At 43.1% G+C, this 17,884-nt stretch overlaps 1 protein-coding gene across 4 annotated transcripts in view; it reads left to right on the forward strand.

Annotated features, from left to right (window-relative positions):
• Nucleotides 1-865: 865 nt before the first annotated feature.
• The window catches only part of IGF2BP3 (insulin like growth factor 2 mRNA binding protein 3), a gene marked incomplete at both ends in the record, with an annotated part of 113,533 nt that continues 96,514 nt past the window's right edge, over nucleotides 866-17,884 (forward strand). For all 4 annotated transcript variants that reach the window (XM_084279702.1, XM_084279703.1, XM_084279704.1 and 1 more), the window contains 2 exons: nucleotides 866-1,040; nucleotides 2,443-2,503. In XM_084279702.1, the coding sequence (XP_084135828.1) occupies nucleotides 866-1,040; nucleotides 2,443-2,503 (236 nt within the window). The remainder of the gene's footprint in view (nucleotides 1,041-2,442; nucleotides 2,504-17,884) is intronic.

The raw sequence follows: 17,884 nt of genomic DNA on the forward strand, positions 1-17,884 counted from the left end.
CGGTGGGGGCGCGCAGAGCGGACTCCCCCGGCGGAAGGGCAGAGGCGGCGCAGACCGGAGCAGGACCGGCGCCCACCCAACTCCGGTTTCCCCTTCCCCCGCCCCTCTCTAAACTTGTCCTGTCCAGCCTCCCCCCACTCCCCCTTCCCCGTCCTTCACCCTGGCCCTACTCCTCCTCCTCCTCCGTGAGTGTGTGCGCGCCCCATACACTCGCTAATTGAAGAGCTGGGATTCCTCACGTGAGAAGTTGATTTGTAGTTTGAACACGTGGCTCATTCAAAAAGCCGGAATATTCAAGTAATTTTTTTTCTCTCTCCTTCTCTCCTTCCCTCCCCCCTCCCCTTCTCGGTGGTTTTTTTTTTTTTTTTTTTTTTTTATACGGAGAGGCGGCGCCTGCACGCACGTAGTGTGACATTTTCATAGTCCGCCTGCTGCTGCCAAAGGGGCTTGGGGGCAAGACAAAAAAAGTAGTTTTTTTTTTTTTTTTTTTTCTTCTTCCTCCCCCCTTCCCCTCCTCCTTTTCCTCTCCTCAGCCCGCCATCCGCGGCCCCGGCGCTGGGTGTTTCCCCCGCGCCCCCCATGCGCCCGGGTAGCTCGGCAGGCACTTAGGGCTCCCGTTTGGCTACGCTTTTTTTTTTTTTTTTTTTTTTTTTTACCCCTCCAGAGAGAGAGAGGGAGGGAGGGACACAAGCTGCAGATCTGATTTTTTTTTTTTTTTCCCCGTCCTCTCCTCTCTCTCTCCTCTCTCTCTCTCTCTCTCTCCTTCCTCCATCGCATTTTGTTTTATTTCCCCCTTCCTCCCCACCTCCTCTCGCAAGACGAGGGTTGCAGCCCGCGGTGCGCGCCTCCCCGAGCCGCCAGGAAGATGAACAAGCTCTACATCGGCAACCTCGGCGAGAACGTCAGCCCTCTCGACCTGGAAAGTCTCTTTAAAGACTCCAAGATCCCCTTCTCGGGCCAGTTCCTGGTGAAGACGGGGTACGCCTTCGTGGACTGCCCCGACGAGAGCTGGGCCATGAAGGCCATCGAGGCACTTTCAGGTGAGCAGCCCCTCCGCCCCCCCCACCCCTGTTCCCCGCAACCCCGACGGCTCCCGCCGCCCGCGCTTCTCCGCGGCCGCGGAGCTGCTGCAGCGGCGGGCTGGGCCGCGCCGCCGGCCTGGGCTGGGGGGGGGGGGGGGGGGGGGGAGAGGTCGGGTGGGGGTCCCTGGTACCCTGCCCCCCGCACCCCCAGGTGAGGTGCAAACTGTTGTTTTCCTGGCGCGGCTGGAGCCGCCAGGCCTTCCCGCGGAGGCTTTGCGAAGGGGTTGCGCGGCGGCGGCCCCCCGGGAGGGGCTGGCCCGGCGTGGCGGGGGAGTGGGGCCGGGGAGGGGCGGGAGCCTGGGCCCACGGACCCGCGGCGCGGCGGCTCCCATGTTTTTCCACACCCCACGGCCAGCCCTGCCCGGCCGGGGGCCCTCGCTGCGTTGGGGGGGTGGGGGGGGTGGTGGGTGCAGTGAGGCGGAGGCGTGCTGCGGGAGCGGGAGCTCTGCGCGGGTCGCGCTGCGCTCCGCGGGGCAGCGGCTGCACACCCTCCACAGCCTCCCCCCGGGTACAGCTGGACCCCCCCCCGCAGCCCCTCGCAGGGGCCGCCTCCCCCGCGGCGCGGCCTGGGGCTCCCGCGGCTTGGCGCAGGCCGCAAGGCTGGGGGCGAGTCGCCGAATTGCCCTAAACTTGGGAGCGGGGGGAGCCCTGCCTGCCCCCCCCTACACACACAGACACACTCCGCGCTGCTCTGCTATTTATTTCGGTTTCTCTTCGCTGCTCTCACGCACCCATCACCGCCTCCAGCAGCGCGCCGGCTCCTGGCCCCGACATCCTGTTTTTCTGTGCTTTATATATATATAAAAAAATAAATTAAAGAAATAATTTTTTCCTTTATTTTTAAATTTGTTTTCTCCGCCCGAAGCGGCTTTGCGGAGGTTCGCTGGGAGAGGCTCCCTCGGAAAAGATGGGCTCGGGCTGTGCTCGGTGTCTCCTTTCGGCTCCGTTCCCGCCCGCTTCCGAGCAGAAAACCGCCCGAAGTTGGAGGCCCGGCGGGGGGCGGCGGAGCCCCCGCTCTCCCTCCACCGAGACCGCCCCGGCCTGGCCAGCCCGGCGGGGCCGAGCGCGGTTCCCCTCACGCGGCGTTTCCGCGGGTCGCTTGGAGCTGGGAGCGGAGGAAGGGGGCCCCGCCGAAGGCAGCCCCGGCTCCCCCGCGGCAGCGGCTCGGCCCCGGGCTGCGTCTCCTTCCCGGGCGCCGGGTCCCCGGTTCGCCGCTGCCCGGGCCGCCGATGAATGGGCTAACGTGTTGCGCTCCCGATTCCTGCCTTACGCCCGCTGCAACCCCGCTCCGGGAGACGGGGGACGCGGGGGACAGGCAGCCGCGCTCAATTATTTTTCCCTTTTCCGTTTGTCACTGCAGGTAAAGTGGAGCTGCACGGGAAACTCATAGAAGTTGAACATTCAGTCCCTAAAAGACAAAGGTAATTTCTTTTTTACACCACAGCCCCCCCACCTCCCCCCTTGCCCTCAGTTACCCAGTGAGAAGCAATTTGAAAAATGCTTAGGTTTGTGTTTCTTTTCCCTGTAGATAAATGCACCGCTTTCTTAAACCCACAGGCGCGGGCTCCGTGCTGTCCTAGAGAGGGTTTTGGGGTTCTTTTTTTGTGTTTTTTACGGTCATCCCATGTATTTCTAATGTAGCGTCTTGAACCGGGCAACAGTGGTAGTATTTAATTATTTAAAAAACAACAACAAAGCGCCCTTTTGTGGGAGAAGCGAGTTATTATTGTCTGGTGGCAAATGATTGTGAAGATTTTTTAAAATTTAAAGTTCCGTGAGAAGAGTTAAAAATCTGGCTGTTAGCAGGAAATGAAATGTGGTGTTGTGAGCTGTGTAACGGGCAAGCACATGAGCTGTGCTCCAGCAACAAAAAGCATCTTGTGAATATATTGGTGTACATATTTTTCTTTTCTTTTTTTTTCTTTTTCTTTTTTTTTTTTGGATCCTGCCATGTTGGAGTCTGAAGCATTTTATAGGCACGTAGTGGAAGTCTCATCTGTGTTTGAGAGGATATTTTCCTCACTATTTTGAGCCAGTCTATAGAAGCAGCAGCAGGATGACTTCTTCCCAATAAGGGCAGGATTTATGCATCCTTAATTTCTAAACGTATGCTTAATTTTTGCAAGGTAGTAATTTTGTTGGGCCTCGTGTAATGGAGCAATGCTTGCAATAAAGCAGGGTAGTATTTTTATACTGCCTATAGCAATTCAGCCCGCTTCTTTAACAAATATTTAGATTATAGAAAACCTGGCGGTGCACTAGAGAGTAAAAGCAAAATAGATCAAACTTTCCACGTGCTTGTTCCTGTACTCCATTATTCAATCTGGGAAGTATGTCTGTCTCTACAACTTTGTTAAAAGGGGCTTCTACTATTTCAGTTTGGGGTTTTTTTAAGTACAGTCTTTAAAAAAATATTTGATTTTAAAAGGTGAATGATCTGACTTGATGGGTGTTATATCTTGGTATTTTGAGAATTAGAAGTTTAATCACTATTTAGTGTTAGAGGAAAGCTTCACTTTTGAAAGTATAGAGGATATTTGCTCTCCTTAATGGGGGGAACCCCTCTCTGGACCAATTCACAGCATGCTAATGTTGATGGTTATATTTATTTGATACTTTTCATTGGAAATTATTATGCTGTGTGTGCTCTTCCTCATTTAATATGCAAGATACATGGCTTTGATTTAGAGTAGCCTATATTTCAGATCTTTTGTATGTAAAAATGGTGTAGATGGAATATACTTTTAGATTTAAGGAGAAGATTCCATGGGACATGCAGGAATTGATAATTTCCTATCAGGCCCTGTAATAACCAGATTTTTTTATATCATGCTTATTAATCTTAAACTTGAGAAAGTAGTACTCTGTTTCTGCTGCTGAAAGATAATTAATTCCACACATCTAAATGTAAATTTAAAATCACTGGTGCCCCCCAACTTTTTTTTTCCCTTTTGGTCAATGTTTAACGTGCTCAGAAGTATTTTCCTGTTCTTTGGGCTGTCAGCTGAAGTGGTGTAAAAATCCATTCCTCATACTGGTCTTCCTATTTGTCTGAGAATCAGCAATTATCAGAAACGTGCATCAGCCTGTGTGACTTGTCAAAAAGAATTCTGCAGTGAACTTCAGCACTTCCCTAGGCATGCCTTGCCTACACACAGGCGTAGCACTGAAAAAAACCTGCAAATGCAGTTGTGTCAGCGCACCCGTATTGCTTCTCCCACAGCCCTTATTTGTTAAAACACTGCTTTGCCATGTGGTATCATGTTAGGGTGTATCAGATACAGTTCAAATTTATACTGCTGTTTAACAGAAAATTAAATTGCGTTTTTCAGAACTGCACTTCCTTCCCCTTTGTTTCCGCTCCCCCTCTCCCAAAATCAAATATAGAAAGCCACTTAAAATTCGTTCATTGGCTTCCATATGTAAAAGTGGCTCTCTTGTTCCTTTTATAGATGTCTAATGCTTCTTTTTTTTTTTGGGAGGGGGAGGGTGGTGGTGGTGGTGTGTCGAAGTTGGAGTTTTTTTCCGTGTCTCCATAAACATTGCTTACTGGGCGTATTTTTAGAGTAGTTAGATATGTGCAAAAAGAGTTGAGTGTTTTGGTGAAACTGGTTATTGAGGTGCTTTCAAAGTAACTTATTTGAAGTCTTTGTATCTCTTTGCACAAGGGAAAGGTGTCAGATGCAGCTGGGGGTTGGGGGGAGGTGGGGGGGGGGGGTCGGGTTTGCTCACCAGGCCCACCCAGCGTGCTCACATGCTGTGAGGCTGGGGAGGGCTTCGTTTTCCAGAGAGCCCTGGGCACTCCAGTGTGAGAGCAGTCATGCCATTAAAAGAAAAAAAAAAAGAAAAAAAAAAAGAAAAAAAGATTTTTTTTCTTAAAAAAAAGTGGATTTGTCAAGTCTTTCAACATGAGTGTACGATTAATAGTTTGGTTGAATGATCACTTCATGAAAGTTGCTTTGTAGTGCACTGAAATTATTCAATACACTGTATTGACCTCTGTTGCTGTTAGGCTGCTTCATGGAGACTCCCAGCTCCCCTCCTCACACCCTTTTTAAATCTGGGTTTTTTTTTTTTATTTTTAGCAGAAAGTGTGTATTACCGCTTGCTAAGGTACTTTTTGGGTATCTGTCTCTGGAGGTGGCTTTTCTCCATGGGAGGAAAGGGTAAGGGTTTGGTAATCCATATCCTCCTCTCGTAAAGGAAGGTCGAGGTGGTGTCAGCTAGGGTTGCCCTAAAGTTGAGCTGAATCCAGAAGATGGTGGATTGTGCCTGGCTTGTTATTCAGGGTGAAATTCTTGGGCCCAGTAGTCACTGCATTCCAGCCCTTGCTGGATCCTCAGATTTGAAGTGGGCACACCCAGGTTTGCAAAATTACCTTCCTACCTGCTGTGGAAGGAAAGACGGAGCCCGTGTGTGGCTTTCTCCCTCCCCTCCCCGTTGGAAGCATTTAAGAACAGACAAGGGGACATGCTGCAGTTGAAAGAAGGGGCCTGGTCAAGGTTTCCTTGATGGAAGGGTGGGGAATTATTTTGGGGGAGGTGCAAAGTATTTAATAAGCTCAGAGTAGATTCCTGACTTACTATTGAAATCTCAGGGGAATGCCAAAGGAATGCAGAATTTCTACATTCAGACCCCTCAGTGTGGAGGGGTCCTATTGCAATATTTAAAGGCTTAGGTCACTTTATGCAAAAATTGGAGAAGGCATCGTAATAATTCTGACTGCTAGTCACGCTCTGTAAGGGAAGGCAGGGCACTGTTAGTCACAATCAGTACTTAGATGGGTTTTCTTCTCGCGAAGCAGCAGTGTGGGGGGGAGAATGGTGGCAGCCCACAGGGTATATGTGCCTGTGCCCATGGAACTTATGGCGTGAGGGTTTGGGTACTACCTTGCTGCAATTCAAGAGCAGCTGGTATCTTGCAAGGCGATATAGGCTGCAATCTGATTATTCATATGGCCCTGATGTCACTGGGGCGTGATGAGGGGGGAGGGCAGGCGCTAACTCTGGGCACCTGGGGATGTGCCTGGCCTAGCCTCCCAGCCCTGGCTCCCACCTCCAGGTGGGCTTCCCACCCAGGCGTGATTGACCACACCTGCTCCTGAGGCCTCTGCCTGCCTAAAATGCTCACAACACCTCAGTTGTGATAATGATGTATTTTTCTTCCAATTGGAAGGTTTATTTCTTTTATCCCTCCTGCCCTGTTTGAGAAAATGCAATCGCTGTGTCTTTTCTGGGGGGCTTGTCTCGGAGAGGAGCAGGAGACGAGAGTAGTAAAGGTGCATTTTGTAGGTAACACCACCTCTTAAACTGTGCTGCTGGGAAGTGATGACCTGCCAGCTGTGCTTCACCTCTAGCATGCAAGTATCCGAAGGCTGGTTTGTGGAAAACAGGCCCCAAATCCCTCACGCAGCCATCCAGCAGTGACTGATACGCTGTTGGATGGACATTGGACTGCGCCGCTAATTATCAGTGTAATGAGGGTTTGTATCTTGCACACCACACGCAAGGCTGTGGGTGATGGCTTTGCAAGGCTGAACTACCTATGGTGGCTGCAGTGGCCACAGTTACTAAAATAACCCCAACAGTTTAGTAGCACTGATTATTATTATTTTTTTTTTTTTAGTTTTATTTCTGTAAATATCAAGCAGGAAGAAATATGCTAAATGTAAGAAGACATGATTAAAAAAAAAGTCATTTACTAGCCGTATTCATACTCTTTTCCACAGAAAGAGGTGAGGGGCTGTGCCTGGGTCTAAACTAAAATGGTTTTGAGTCTGAAGGGCCAAAACTTTTGCATAGTAAGTTTTGGGTTTTATTCTAAGTTTCCACATTTTTGCAGATGTGAATAGGAAATTAATGTGTTTTTAAACATTTTTGAAAGCCTGTGATGAAAATGGAAACAAACCTGGTTAGTTGTGGTAATACCTAAGTAGACACTGAATCGTTAGGACAAGCACAGATAATTCTTCACTAGCCATGTTAATTATCATGTTGTTGGAACTTTAATTTTTATGATTCCTAGTACTGTTTGATTATTTTAAAAAAACAACCCACCAAACCCTCTTGTTGCAGCTTTCAAAACTGAGCTTGAGTACATCAAACATGTCTCTAAACAAACGTTCTGAGAGGTTGGTACCTTCCCTTTAGTGAAGGCTACCTGATAACTTATAGAGGACCTTAAGTTGTGTGTAGATAAGGTAAATTGTGAAGGTGTGGAGTAAAAAAAGGCAAAACTTCAAGGGTAGTAAAATATAATCAGGAAATGTTTAATTTTTAAAAATATCTCTCCTCCCTCCTTTTTTCATCTCAAGCATGGGGTAATAACATTTTCCACATTTTTGAGACCTTGAAGGTGGTATTTCTGTAAAATGGAACTGTGTTCATTTCAGTTGCTCTTCTAAGTGCAGAGCATAGGACTCTACAGTCCCAGAGTCCTTTTATGGCTTCTGGCTAGCTACTGGGTAGACTTCAAATGCTTAGATTTGACCTGAAAAATTCCTAAATGACCTAGGATTTAATTACCTAACAGAAAATGTGAGGCTTCCCATAATGGCCATGAGAGAGGGACCCAGCCAAAATTAAAATACACTCCTTATACTTAAACATGGACAAAGCTGGCCCTTCAGAGAAGCTCACAAAAAGGTTCTCTGGGCCTCAAAATGGCTCTTCTCCTTAATGTCATCTTAGCTTGTAGGATTTTATCCTCATGGGATTTTGGTAACAAATATGTAGGGCCAATGCATAGTGACAATTAAAGACACTTTTCTGATGATTTAATCCTTACTGAAGCCCAGTGACATGGACACATGGTAATATGGATGTAGGATTTTTTCTTGTAATTTAAGAGTCAAAATTTCTGTTGGAATTTGATTATTCAGAATCCGTAAAGAGATGAGAATGGTTGCAAAAATTAAACACTGTAAAATCTAAGTAAGGTGGATAACTTTTCATGTTTTATAGAGGGATAGGTGGAAAAGATTGACTAGGATTGATGCACTTAGCGCTGTGGAGGTGCTTTATGTAGTTCCAGAGAGCTTCAATATGAGACTCTCTTAATATGTGTTCTCATCTTGGTTTAATATGCAGAATGTTTATTTGTACGTCCATCCATTCTTTATCTCAAACGATGCAGAATATGGAATTGTATGTTGAATTGTATGCTAATTACTGTTGAAAGCTAAGATAAAACCTTAACTTTTCCCTAAATTTGCCTACAAGTGTGACACTGTTTGCAGAAATATTTGTGTGTCAGAGTTTGTCTGACGCTTCCATCCTTTTTTTTTTTCTTTGTGGCTTGTCAAGTGTACGTACAAGTACAAGTGCCCTTGTATGCCTCTTCATCTGGACTCTTATGCTTGCAGTCCAAAAAGAGAAAATATAATTGATTGTGCCATCCAAAATCTCTCCAGGTGTTGGGGTGTGCCTTGTTGGGACAAATCAGTAAGCTCGGTGCTTACTGGTGCCACCCAGCCTCTCTGGGCACATATATCCATGGGGATGGATAGTGGTAGTTGTTCCTTCTTGTCACTTGGAATAAGTAATAGGGGTTTGAAAAGTTGCTGTATGGGAGCAAAGAGCTCCTGTGTTTGGGCATCTTTCAGGTAATTAACAAAAATCTAATATTGTTCTGCTTCTTTCCAGATCTGCAGTGTTTGTGTGTGTGTGTGTGTGTGTGTGTTGAAAGATGTATACTTTTAGCCAAGAACACAATCTTGATGCTTGTGGTTGGATACTTATGAAATAAAGCATGTTACTAGTGTCAATGGTAGGGTAAATGTTAAAATACAGTACATGTAACAGCAGTAAGTGGGGCTGAAGAAGGTGGTGTCTCTCTTCTTTTTTTCCCCCCCAAGTGTGTGAAATTTTGAAATGGAAAATTATATTAAATTATAATAGTAATTGTTAGTGTGTCATCATGACAGCGGGCAAAAGAGAAGGTTACCTTGCCTTCTGTGCAAGGTAACCTTAGCATCAATATACCTCCCCTGTTGCCTGCCTCTTCATGGGGCAGCGGAATCAGCAGCAACTAAAACTGTCCTTTTGCAAATCTGGATGGAAAACGGCCTCTAACAGGTAAAATGAGGCATTCTGTATTTTAAAACTGTTGAAATTTGGATACAAACACAGACAACAATGAGTCAAAGAGGAATCTGACTCTTCTTGGGTATGGGACTAAGTATTTGAAACAAAATTGTCTTGAAATGAGAGGTCTTCAGCTGGGGAGGGAATTATTCCATTTTAATTTTTGGTTTTTTGGTGACTCGAACATTTTGTGGCTGTAGCCTGATTGGTGAGGAACAACAGAGGGAAATGTTTCAAAGACAATATGTGTATATGTGCCTGTGAATGTATATGTACACACATGTGCATTTTAAAAGATTATATTGCCATAAAATAATTTGCAGTTTAAGAAGAGACGAGCTAAAAATATCTAGAGAATTAATAAAAATAGTAACATGGGGTTTTTTGCTAGTACTAGTACACTTGAACACAAGTAGAGCTGAATGTTCACTTTTGAAAGATTAACTTTCATGCTCAGCTGAACTTCAGGAATGCTATTTTAAAATATGTAGTCTATACCGTGTGTGTAATACACTCACCCCATTTGTAAAAATAGCTGTACTTCATTGTTTCAGTAAACTGATTTTATTTCTATATGTTAAGTGCATAGGTTCTGTAGGCTTTCCCTCAAAAAACAGAGCTTGCTTTACCTTAAATACTGCAGTGCAGGAATCAAAATCCCAGTTAGAGGGGACTCTAGTCTGTGTGAGAGGAACAACTTCTGGTGAGCAAAAAAACCCCGAACCTCAAAACATTAAGTTTTTAGTTGGGTTCACAATCACTTCTTTTCCTGAAACTTCATGTTGAATAGCAGTTAGGGATGAAGTAAAAAAACCTTGTTATGTTTGGATTTTGAATTATCTGTTAAATATCTAGCATGTGTGGATCAAGATGGGACTCTAGGAATAAGCAGGGCAGGAGGGGGTAGCTATGAGAAGGAGGTGGTGGGGAGAAACCCCAAACCTTGAGTGGGTTGTGCTGTGCAGTTGCTCCACACAGCCTTCATCCTGGGGCCTGATCCTGCACGGTCTCTGCCACTTTCCTCTGCCCTCAGAGGAAGTCCCCAACGTGCTATGGGAGGCTCTTGGGAAACCAAGTTTGCAAAACTGCTCTAGCTTTGACAGGGAAATGTGTGTATCACCTACCAAAGGCAAAAGATATGTGTTGTTTTTTTTTTTTAAACAGTAATTTTAAACCACTGACAGAACAGATCATCCAGAAGTCTGGGTGTTTTATTTTTTTTCCTCTGGTGATAAAGTGGTTTATACATGTAGGGGGAACTATCTGTGATTGGTGGCCTCTTGGTTGTTGTGGAAGAACAGTTCAATTTTTCCTCCTACATTTTGAGAAGAAATTTCAAAATGATGTCTCTTTAGGACAGTACTTGAGAAGCATAATCTGTAGGATGTTTGAGGAATTTTCATAGCAGTTTAACCCCAGATAACAGGCTACACCTATAATGCAAACCACGTCTTTTTTCCTGACACAAGTTAAAATTCTGATAAACATGCTCTCAAAAATTTTCTGGCGAAAGTTTTGTGGCAATCTTAAGCAGGTAATGGTTAGGGGGGAAAAAAACCCAAACCCAACAAAAACCAAACCAACAACCACCACCTTACCCGTCTGTCTTGGAATATTGTCCCCAATTCTAAAATAACGTTTCAGGTGAGTTTGTGAATTGTAGACCAACTTCTGCAGGATCCCCCCTCACCATTGAGGTGCTTGGCTGTGTGCTGCTGGACTGTAAAGAGCACATGGGCCTTTCCTACAGAGGGAACTGGATCCCTGAATGACCCACTCTTTCTTTGTGGAAAACCAGCACACTGGTGCGTGCAGGGAGCTATTCACCAGGGTCAAGTGCGAGGGATTCAATATTAAGTGTCTCAGTGGTATTGATCCCAGTGGGTGCTGGTGCTGATCAACAGCAAGAGTTCTACAGCGAGCTTTGTGTAAGTAAAAGTTTTGATGACTTAAGGTGGTGGTGGGCAGTAGCGTTTACATGGTGAGAGCACACTGAAAACTGCTATTGCCAATCAGGAGGTACTCCTTTGGAGCCTAAGGAAGTGCTGGGATATCCCAGTACTTGTTTGTTACTTGATTGTATGAACTCTGCACCTGCACAGAAATTTTTCATGTGGGATACTTTGAAGAAATGTGCAGCTTTCAAGGATGAAAGGCATTTAAAGCTGTCTACGAATTCAGATTTCAAATTCAAATACATACTAAGAGATTGCAAGCATATAGCTTAACACGTAGTCTGTAGACTTACTAACACTTAGTGAAAAAATTGGAGCATTCTAGGGTGCAGCACAGATATTGAAACTTATCCTAGTAATGTGTACAAAATACATGAGAAATGGACAGGTCTTAGAGCAGAGATGATTTTTTGAATGCTATGTAGTTATTAAACTTCTTTTCAGAGTTTAATGTTGATGCTCAGTAGCAGTGGTGTAAAACTATTTTACACTTAATACCAGTTCACTCAAAAATGTGCCAAATGCTTATTGTATTGAAGTATTTCTCTTAAAGGCCCTTCCCCCCAAACAAAATAACCACCCAACCACTCCACATTAAGTTATGATAATAAAGTATGTGACCATTTATTTATTTATGAAATATTAAGTTTGCTTCTCAGTGATGGTCAGAGTCATAATAGTAAACGGTGAGGTCCTGTTCTATTTGCTAACTTGTTTTGGGTGGCTGTTTATTTTGTTTAGAGTGAGTTAATGAGTCTTATTTAGAAGTTTTCATTTTTCTGTTATGCGGTTGAGAGGGAATCTTTTATAAATAATGTGATTTTTACCTCTTCTGCTATCTGTCTGCTCTCTTAAGCAAGAAGTGACTGTTTACGTGTAAATATGCCCCAGATCTGCATTTAAAATAGAACTGTAAACTTCAGGCAAAAGTTGTGGAGTGCACACCTCTTATACAGCTGTTGAGATCGTGTGTACCACTGTACAAGAATTGGCAATTGTTCACTTAAACTCAAGTTATGAGGAAAGTCATCCATTCGGGTATGTAGCATGTGCTTCAGCCATATAGAGTTGATGTTATGCATCACTCCTTGAAAGTAATGTTGGAAGAAGATTCAAAAAAATTGATCATTATAATTTCTAGAGCCCTTCAAGCTGTTAGGCTAGGGGCTTTTAGCCCTTTTAGCTTTTAGGGTTAGATTGCTTTCCCTTTGTATTTGACTGGCTTCAGTAAAATCACTAAGTTGCGTTTGTTTGCTGCGGCTGGCTTTTGCCTGCGCCTCTAGCAAATAAAACTTAGGTATGTTGCTTGTCTGGGCCTTTTGCTCATGTCACCTGGACCACACAGTTCACTTACTATGACTGTTACTGTTTTTGCATACGTTGGATTAAGTTCAGCATCTTAATATGAAAATGCTACTTCTGAATGCATGAATGGCGGTACAGACGCAGTGCTGCACGTGTGGTTACGTCAGTCTCCCGCTGTATAGCAATGCTGTGTGTTGTACTGCAGTGCTTCAAAATGGCTTTTCAAATGAGGCTTCAAGCTATCTTGACTTTTCAGCTGTGGAGTGTTGGTGGAAATCACGTGTGGTTCTGTATTCCAGAAAGCCGCTCTTTGAGGCAGTTCTGCCTTGTGTGTGTCACTGGGTGTATCATTTTGGGTGGTTCCCTTTAAGAAGAAAAGGCGGGGGGGAGGGGGGGAGGCGGGTAGTGGGGTGGTGGGAAGGAAAAAAGGCAAGGCATTGAAAAGTCTGTCCAAAACTTGCATGACTTTCACCATGATGAAGTCCTGCAAGTTGCCGAGGAAGAAATTTTGAGCAGCAGTAATTTGCTGGAGCTGGCTGTGGTGAATGTCCTACCCGATGAGACTTGGGCTGGATGAGGAGAGCTTTGTCTGGTTTGGGGGGGGGAAGAGGGGCCTGAGCAGGTGCTCAGACCTGTTTCTTCTTCCTTTATAATCCAGTTCTCTGAAGTTCCCTTGCACTCTGTGGATAACGCGTGTGTGTGTGGTTGCAAACTATTAAAGCATGTCTTTGAGGTTTGGGGCAGGAGAGGGAGGGGAGTGAGTGCTTTGTTTCGAGGCCCTTTGGTAGCTCCAGTTCTGGTTATTACTGTAGCTGTGTCTCACTGTGTAGTCCAGTACTAGGCACAAAGCTGGTGCCAGTGTAGCTGGAAATGAGTGGAATTTTTGGGGGGTGATGGTGGGTGGGGGAGATGAATGAAGTGGGCAAACAAAGAGTGGTGTTAGCAGAGAAATGATCAGTAACTCCTCAAGAAGGATGATTTCTTTCTGTGGTTGAATATTTATCCTGTAACATCATAGCCTTCCTTATGCTGATTTTTTTTTTTTTAATTTGATATTTTTAGCTTTCTCCTTTTTATTTCTTAAAAATGCTCTTAAATCCTCGATGGTTGGACATATCTATATGCAGATGGTGTGTTGAATTTCAAAGCTTTGCAAGGTGTACTTAAGCTATGTTCTCTGCTAAAAGCAACTCAATCTACTAGTAGGGGCATGTACCACTTAATTTAGGTATCTCTGTTAACAAATCAGTATTGATATGATTGTAAAAGGAAGATGGTAATTATAGTCTTGATGTGATAAGTTTGTGCATCTGTATACAAACTAAATTTGAAGTAATTAACTGATAAATAATTTATTAAACTTGGTCAAAATTATTTTCATCATTTATGCGAACTTTGTTCCTAATTTTGATTTAAGGATCTAGCAAAATGTTCTGCATTTGAAAACAGCAAGTTACTAAATGCAAATAACCTTGATGCTAATGATAATTAACTTGTAAATTATACTTATGAATTAACTGGTTAACTGTAGCATTTAGGTCTTTTCCCTGCTTTGAAAGCAGTGGATAGAAATTTACCATTTCAGTCAGTTCAATACAAGTGAACTAAAACTGTAAGTGTTAAATGCTACCTCACTTAAGGAGCGTGTTTTTCAGTGTGTAAATGCAAGTGCTATTTTTTGTTCTCTGATCATAGCAGTGTATTTAAATCTACAGCAACAGTGAAAAAGTCAAAGCTTGCTGTGATCTTCATCCTCAAAATATGCCCTATCTGTGCTCTGTGAAAAAGGAAACAAAATATAATGGGGTTATTCAAAAGGTGATAGTGGCTATCCCATAATTGCTTTATATACTATTTCTTAAAGTCATGGTGGTTTTTTAATAGTATGAAAGCAGGGGGAAATTGTTAAATATTGCTAAAGAAAATACACTTCTTACAGACAAGTGATTTTTTTTTTTGATATGACTTTCCTTTGAAAGGAATGGTAAAGTTGAAATGTGGCAAAGTTCAGAATTTGAACAACTGAATTTTAGTTGTTGACTTCTCCAACTGAAGAGAATGAAACGACGCTCTGAGGCTTTCATCAAGGCCTCTTGTGAAAGCTCAGGGCTTGCTTTCTTGTATTATATACCCTGTAAGCCGGTGTGCAGTCATCAGAGCTGCTATGACGAAAGCACAGAAGGCCATAGGTGGTAATTCTTAAAAATCTTAAAAGTTTAATGAATGATATGATTAACATTTCTGTTAAGTAAATATAGAAAATTGTGAAAGACTCTTTAAGTGCAAGTTGCAGTGCTTTAACCGTGCTAGTACAAGCTATTTACCATCAGTGTGGGTTTGCTAGTATAGGTATACTTACCCTGACCAAAATTATTGCACTATAACAAAGGAGAAAAGCCTTGTAGACAATAGAAAAAAAAAATTGCATGGTGATTACTACTTTACAAATTTAAGTTCTTAAAACAGGTTAATCACAAATTAAATTTTTTCCAGTAACCTGAGTTTAGATCAAAACTTAATGTAGAAAATATTTTGTATGTCTGCAAAGTGTGTGTATTATTTAGCTCTATATCCCAACTGAAAGATGGTGCAATCAATACTTTGAGGGTATAAAATTTTTTCCAGGGAACAGTACACAGTTCTAAATAACATGTAGCTTTCTGTTGTAAATTCACCTATAAAATATTGTTTGGTGCTGTTTTGTCCAGGCAATTATTGTGTAGTTGAATCAGATTTCATTTTTTGGGGGGAGAACTCTTCAGAGAAAGTTACATCAAATAAAATAATGTCTGAAAACCGTAAGCCTAATTTGTTTCTCCTTTGCAGGTAATTTAAGTATAGAAAAGCAGCGGCTTTTTTTTTTTTCCCCTTAAGTCAGAGTCTGGTGACATTAAGCATAAAAATGACAAAAAGAGTGGAGTGGTCGCTGTCTATGACTTTTGGGTTTTGACAGGGTGAGAGAAGGGAAGGAGAAGGAAAATGGCTTGGCCGGACAGCGCAGACCCCACACGTTCTAGCATTCCTCCAGCAGAGGCGTTGTCTCTCATCTGCTCTAGGTCACTTAATCAGTTTAAGGCCACGTGGAATCGCCATTAGTGATGGCCAGCATTTGAGTGCTATTTCTTCTTGTTGGTATTCAATTAGCTCAACAAAGTGTACTAGTAAAATAATTAGTAGAGCATGAAAGAGAGAATTGGTATCGTGCGGCGTCCGTTATCATGTGCATCAGTTTATACTTTAAAAGTTTCTGGGTTTTATTTTTTGGACTTGTGTTAGTAAGGTTTATTGTACTGAATCCTTTGAGATGGAAGTACTTATTTGTTTTGAAGCAAAAATAATAGGAAATGTATGGTAAATCTGACACTTCTGTTGCAAAACTGGTGAACTACTCTACTTAATCTGTTCTTGTTTGTGTGGTCTAGAAGATTTCAAAGAAGCTATTTATCTTGCCAGGGCTTCGAAAACTTTTTTGGTTTGTCTTGAGATTGAAGGGTGGAAAGTAGCAATGATGAAACAGATTTTTTTTTTTTAAAAAGAAATTAACCTCCCCACCCCGAACTCCCAGCCATGTGTACAGCCTTATTTTGTTAGAATTTGCTGGAACATCAGGTGATGAGAACAACATATATTTTAAATGCTTAATTACTGGGTCATTATAAAGCTGTTCTCTTGCAAAGTTGATTATTTTTTTCATAAATACAGACATTAATAAAAATGGATGTTTTGGCCAGGATGGGTGTGGAGTGAAAGCTGTGTGTGCACGTGAACACACATGCTACATTTTTTAAGAGTGGCTTTAAACACGGGACAGAGCCTGAAACTTGTAGCTGTGTGCTTGAAAGCATTGATTTACGCTGTGCTTGTTAGCTCTGCTTCTAGTTTATTTTGTTCTTTTAAGCACTAGGACTTTACTCATATTTTTAGATGTTATATAGACAGTTGCCTAAATAAAGTAGTTTGCCCTTGTTAATATCCCTTTATGTCATGGAAGAGACTCGAAAATACTAGCGAGCCTGTCTTGTTAGCCAAAGTTTACATACACACTTAAAATCAGACTAAGCAAGACTTCTCATTTATTCTAGTTATAGCATAGAAGCTTTTTGAAGTTAGAGGGTGTTTTCAGCAGCTCGAGTGTTTCAGTGCATTTCCATTTCCCAGACCCCACAGAAATCTTTGTTTACTGAGATAATTTTAGGAATTGGACATACATTTCTGTCACCTTCTGGTAACGGAGCCTGGGAGAGGCAGCAAATGGGTTTTTCTTTAAAAAGTCAGTGTGTGGGGTGAAACAGGGCGGTAGCAGAGAGGTAGGTGGTGGGATGGTGCCCTGAAGTACACTAACACCTCTCTGGGTTTTGGCTTTAAAGTAGTTTGCTCTCAACCTGAAAGGTTTACACAGGATATTTAGTAGCAAAAAAAGTAGCAAATAGAGGTTCCCTGTTCTCTGAGCTGGGGTAACAGAGGTCTTGTATTTACATGCTATAAGTATGTAGGTGGAGCAACACTTTCTATTTTACTTCAAGCCTGCTTTTGCTTCTCCACCCGCTAAACCAGAAATGAATGTGACTGGTTAATCTGGAGCCCACAGTGGCCTTAAAGTGAGTATCAGCAACCTTAGTTTCACTTGAGCCTGACCAAAATGGGTTAGACACCCTGTCTATTTCTGTGGCATAAGGGATCTGGAAAGCATTTCCGATTGTTCTCGGTAAACGCAGGCTCATGGTTGAGTAAGTTGGTCCCAGCAGCATGGTGGGTACTGAGTTTCTCTGTGAATGCTGCTAATTCAGTTTAGATGTTTCAGTCTGAGAAGGGTGAATGGCTGACCTATTGTTAAACCAGGATCTAACCTGGTGCCATATCTCCTGTACAAAAAAAGCTGAAACTTTTACATCATATGCAACACCTGTGTCACTTATCACCATTTGGTTTCTAATTGATGTGCAAACTTATGTGAAATAAGTAACTTTAGTAGGGAAGACTTGCAGAATAAAAGTACTGTGAGGGTATATCCAGCAGCTGCTTTGTGGAACAAAGTTTCTAATTTTCCGAGTCTTGGTACCCTGTTTTGCTTCAGAAATGATACTGAAGTAGCCTACATTACTACTTTCTCCTCCCATGGCTCTTTTTAAAGACCTGAATTGACTCAAAGTTAAATTTTAAAAATTCATTTCTGTATCTAGAGCTCCCCAACCCTGACTTAGCCGTGTATCCCAGGGACTTTGTATGCAAGTTTCAGTCTAGAACTGCTTCTTAGCGCTGATGTAGAACTTTGTAGTTAGTCCGTAATGGAAATATTGACTGCTATATCTAGGAGCCCCTGTGGACAGTTGGAAAACATGTGAAAGGAGAGAAGAAGTCTTTGCTTTTTTGGTGGATAAAGTAAAAGAATGGTGGGGACGAGAAAAAGAGTGTTGTGCCCTGTCATTAGGGGACTACTAGTTCATGCTGGTTAGGATTT

This window comes from Gallinula chloropus, assembly GCF_964237585.1.
Source record: "Gallinula chloropus genome assembly, chromosome: 2".
Classification (NCBI taxonomy): domain Eukaryota; kingdom Metazoa; phylum Chordata; class Aves; order Gruiformes; family Rallidae; genus Gallinula; species Gallinula chloropus.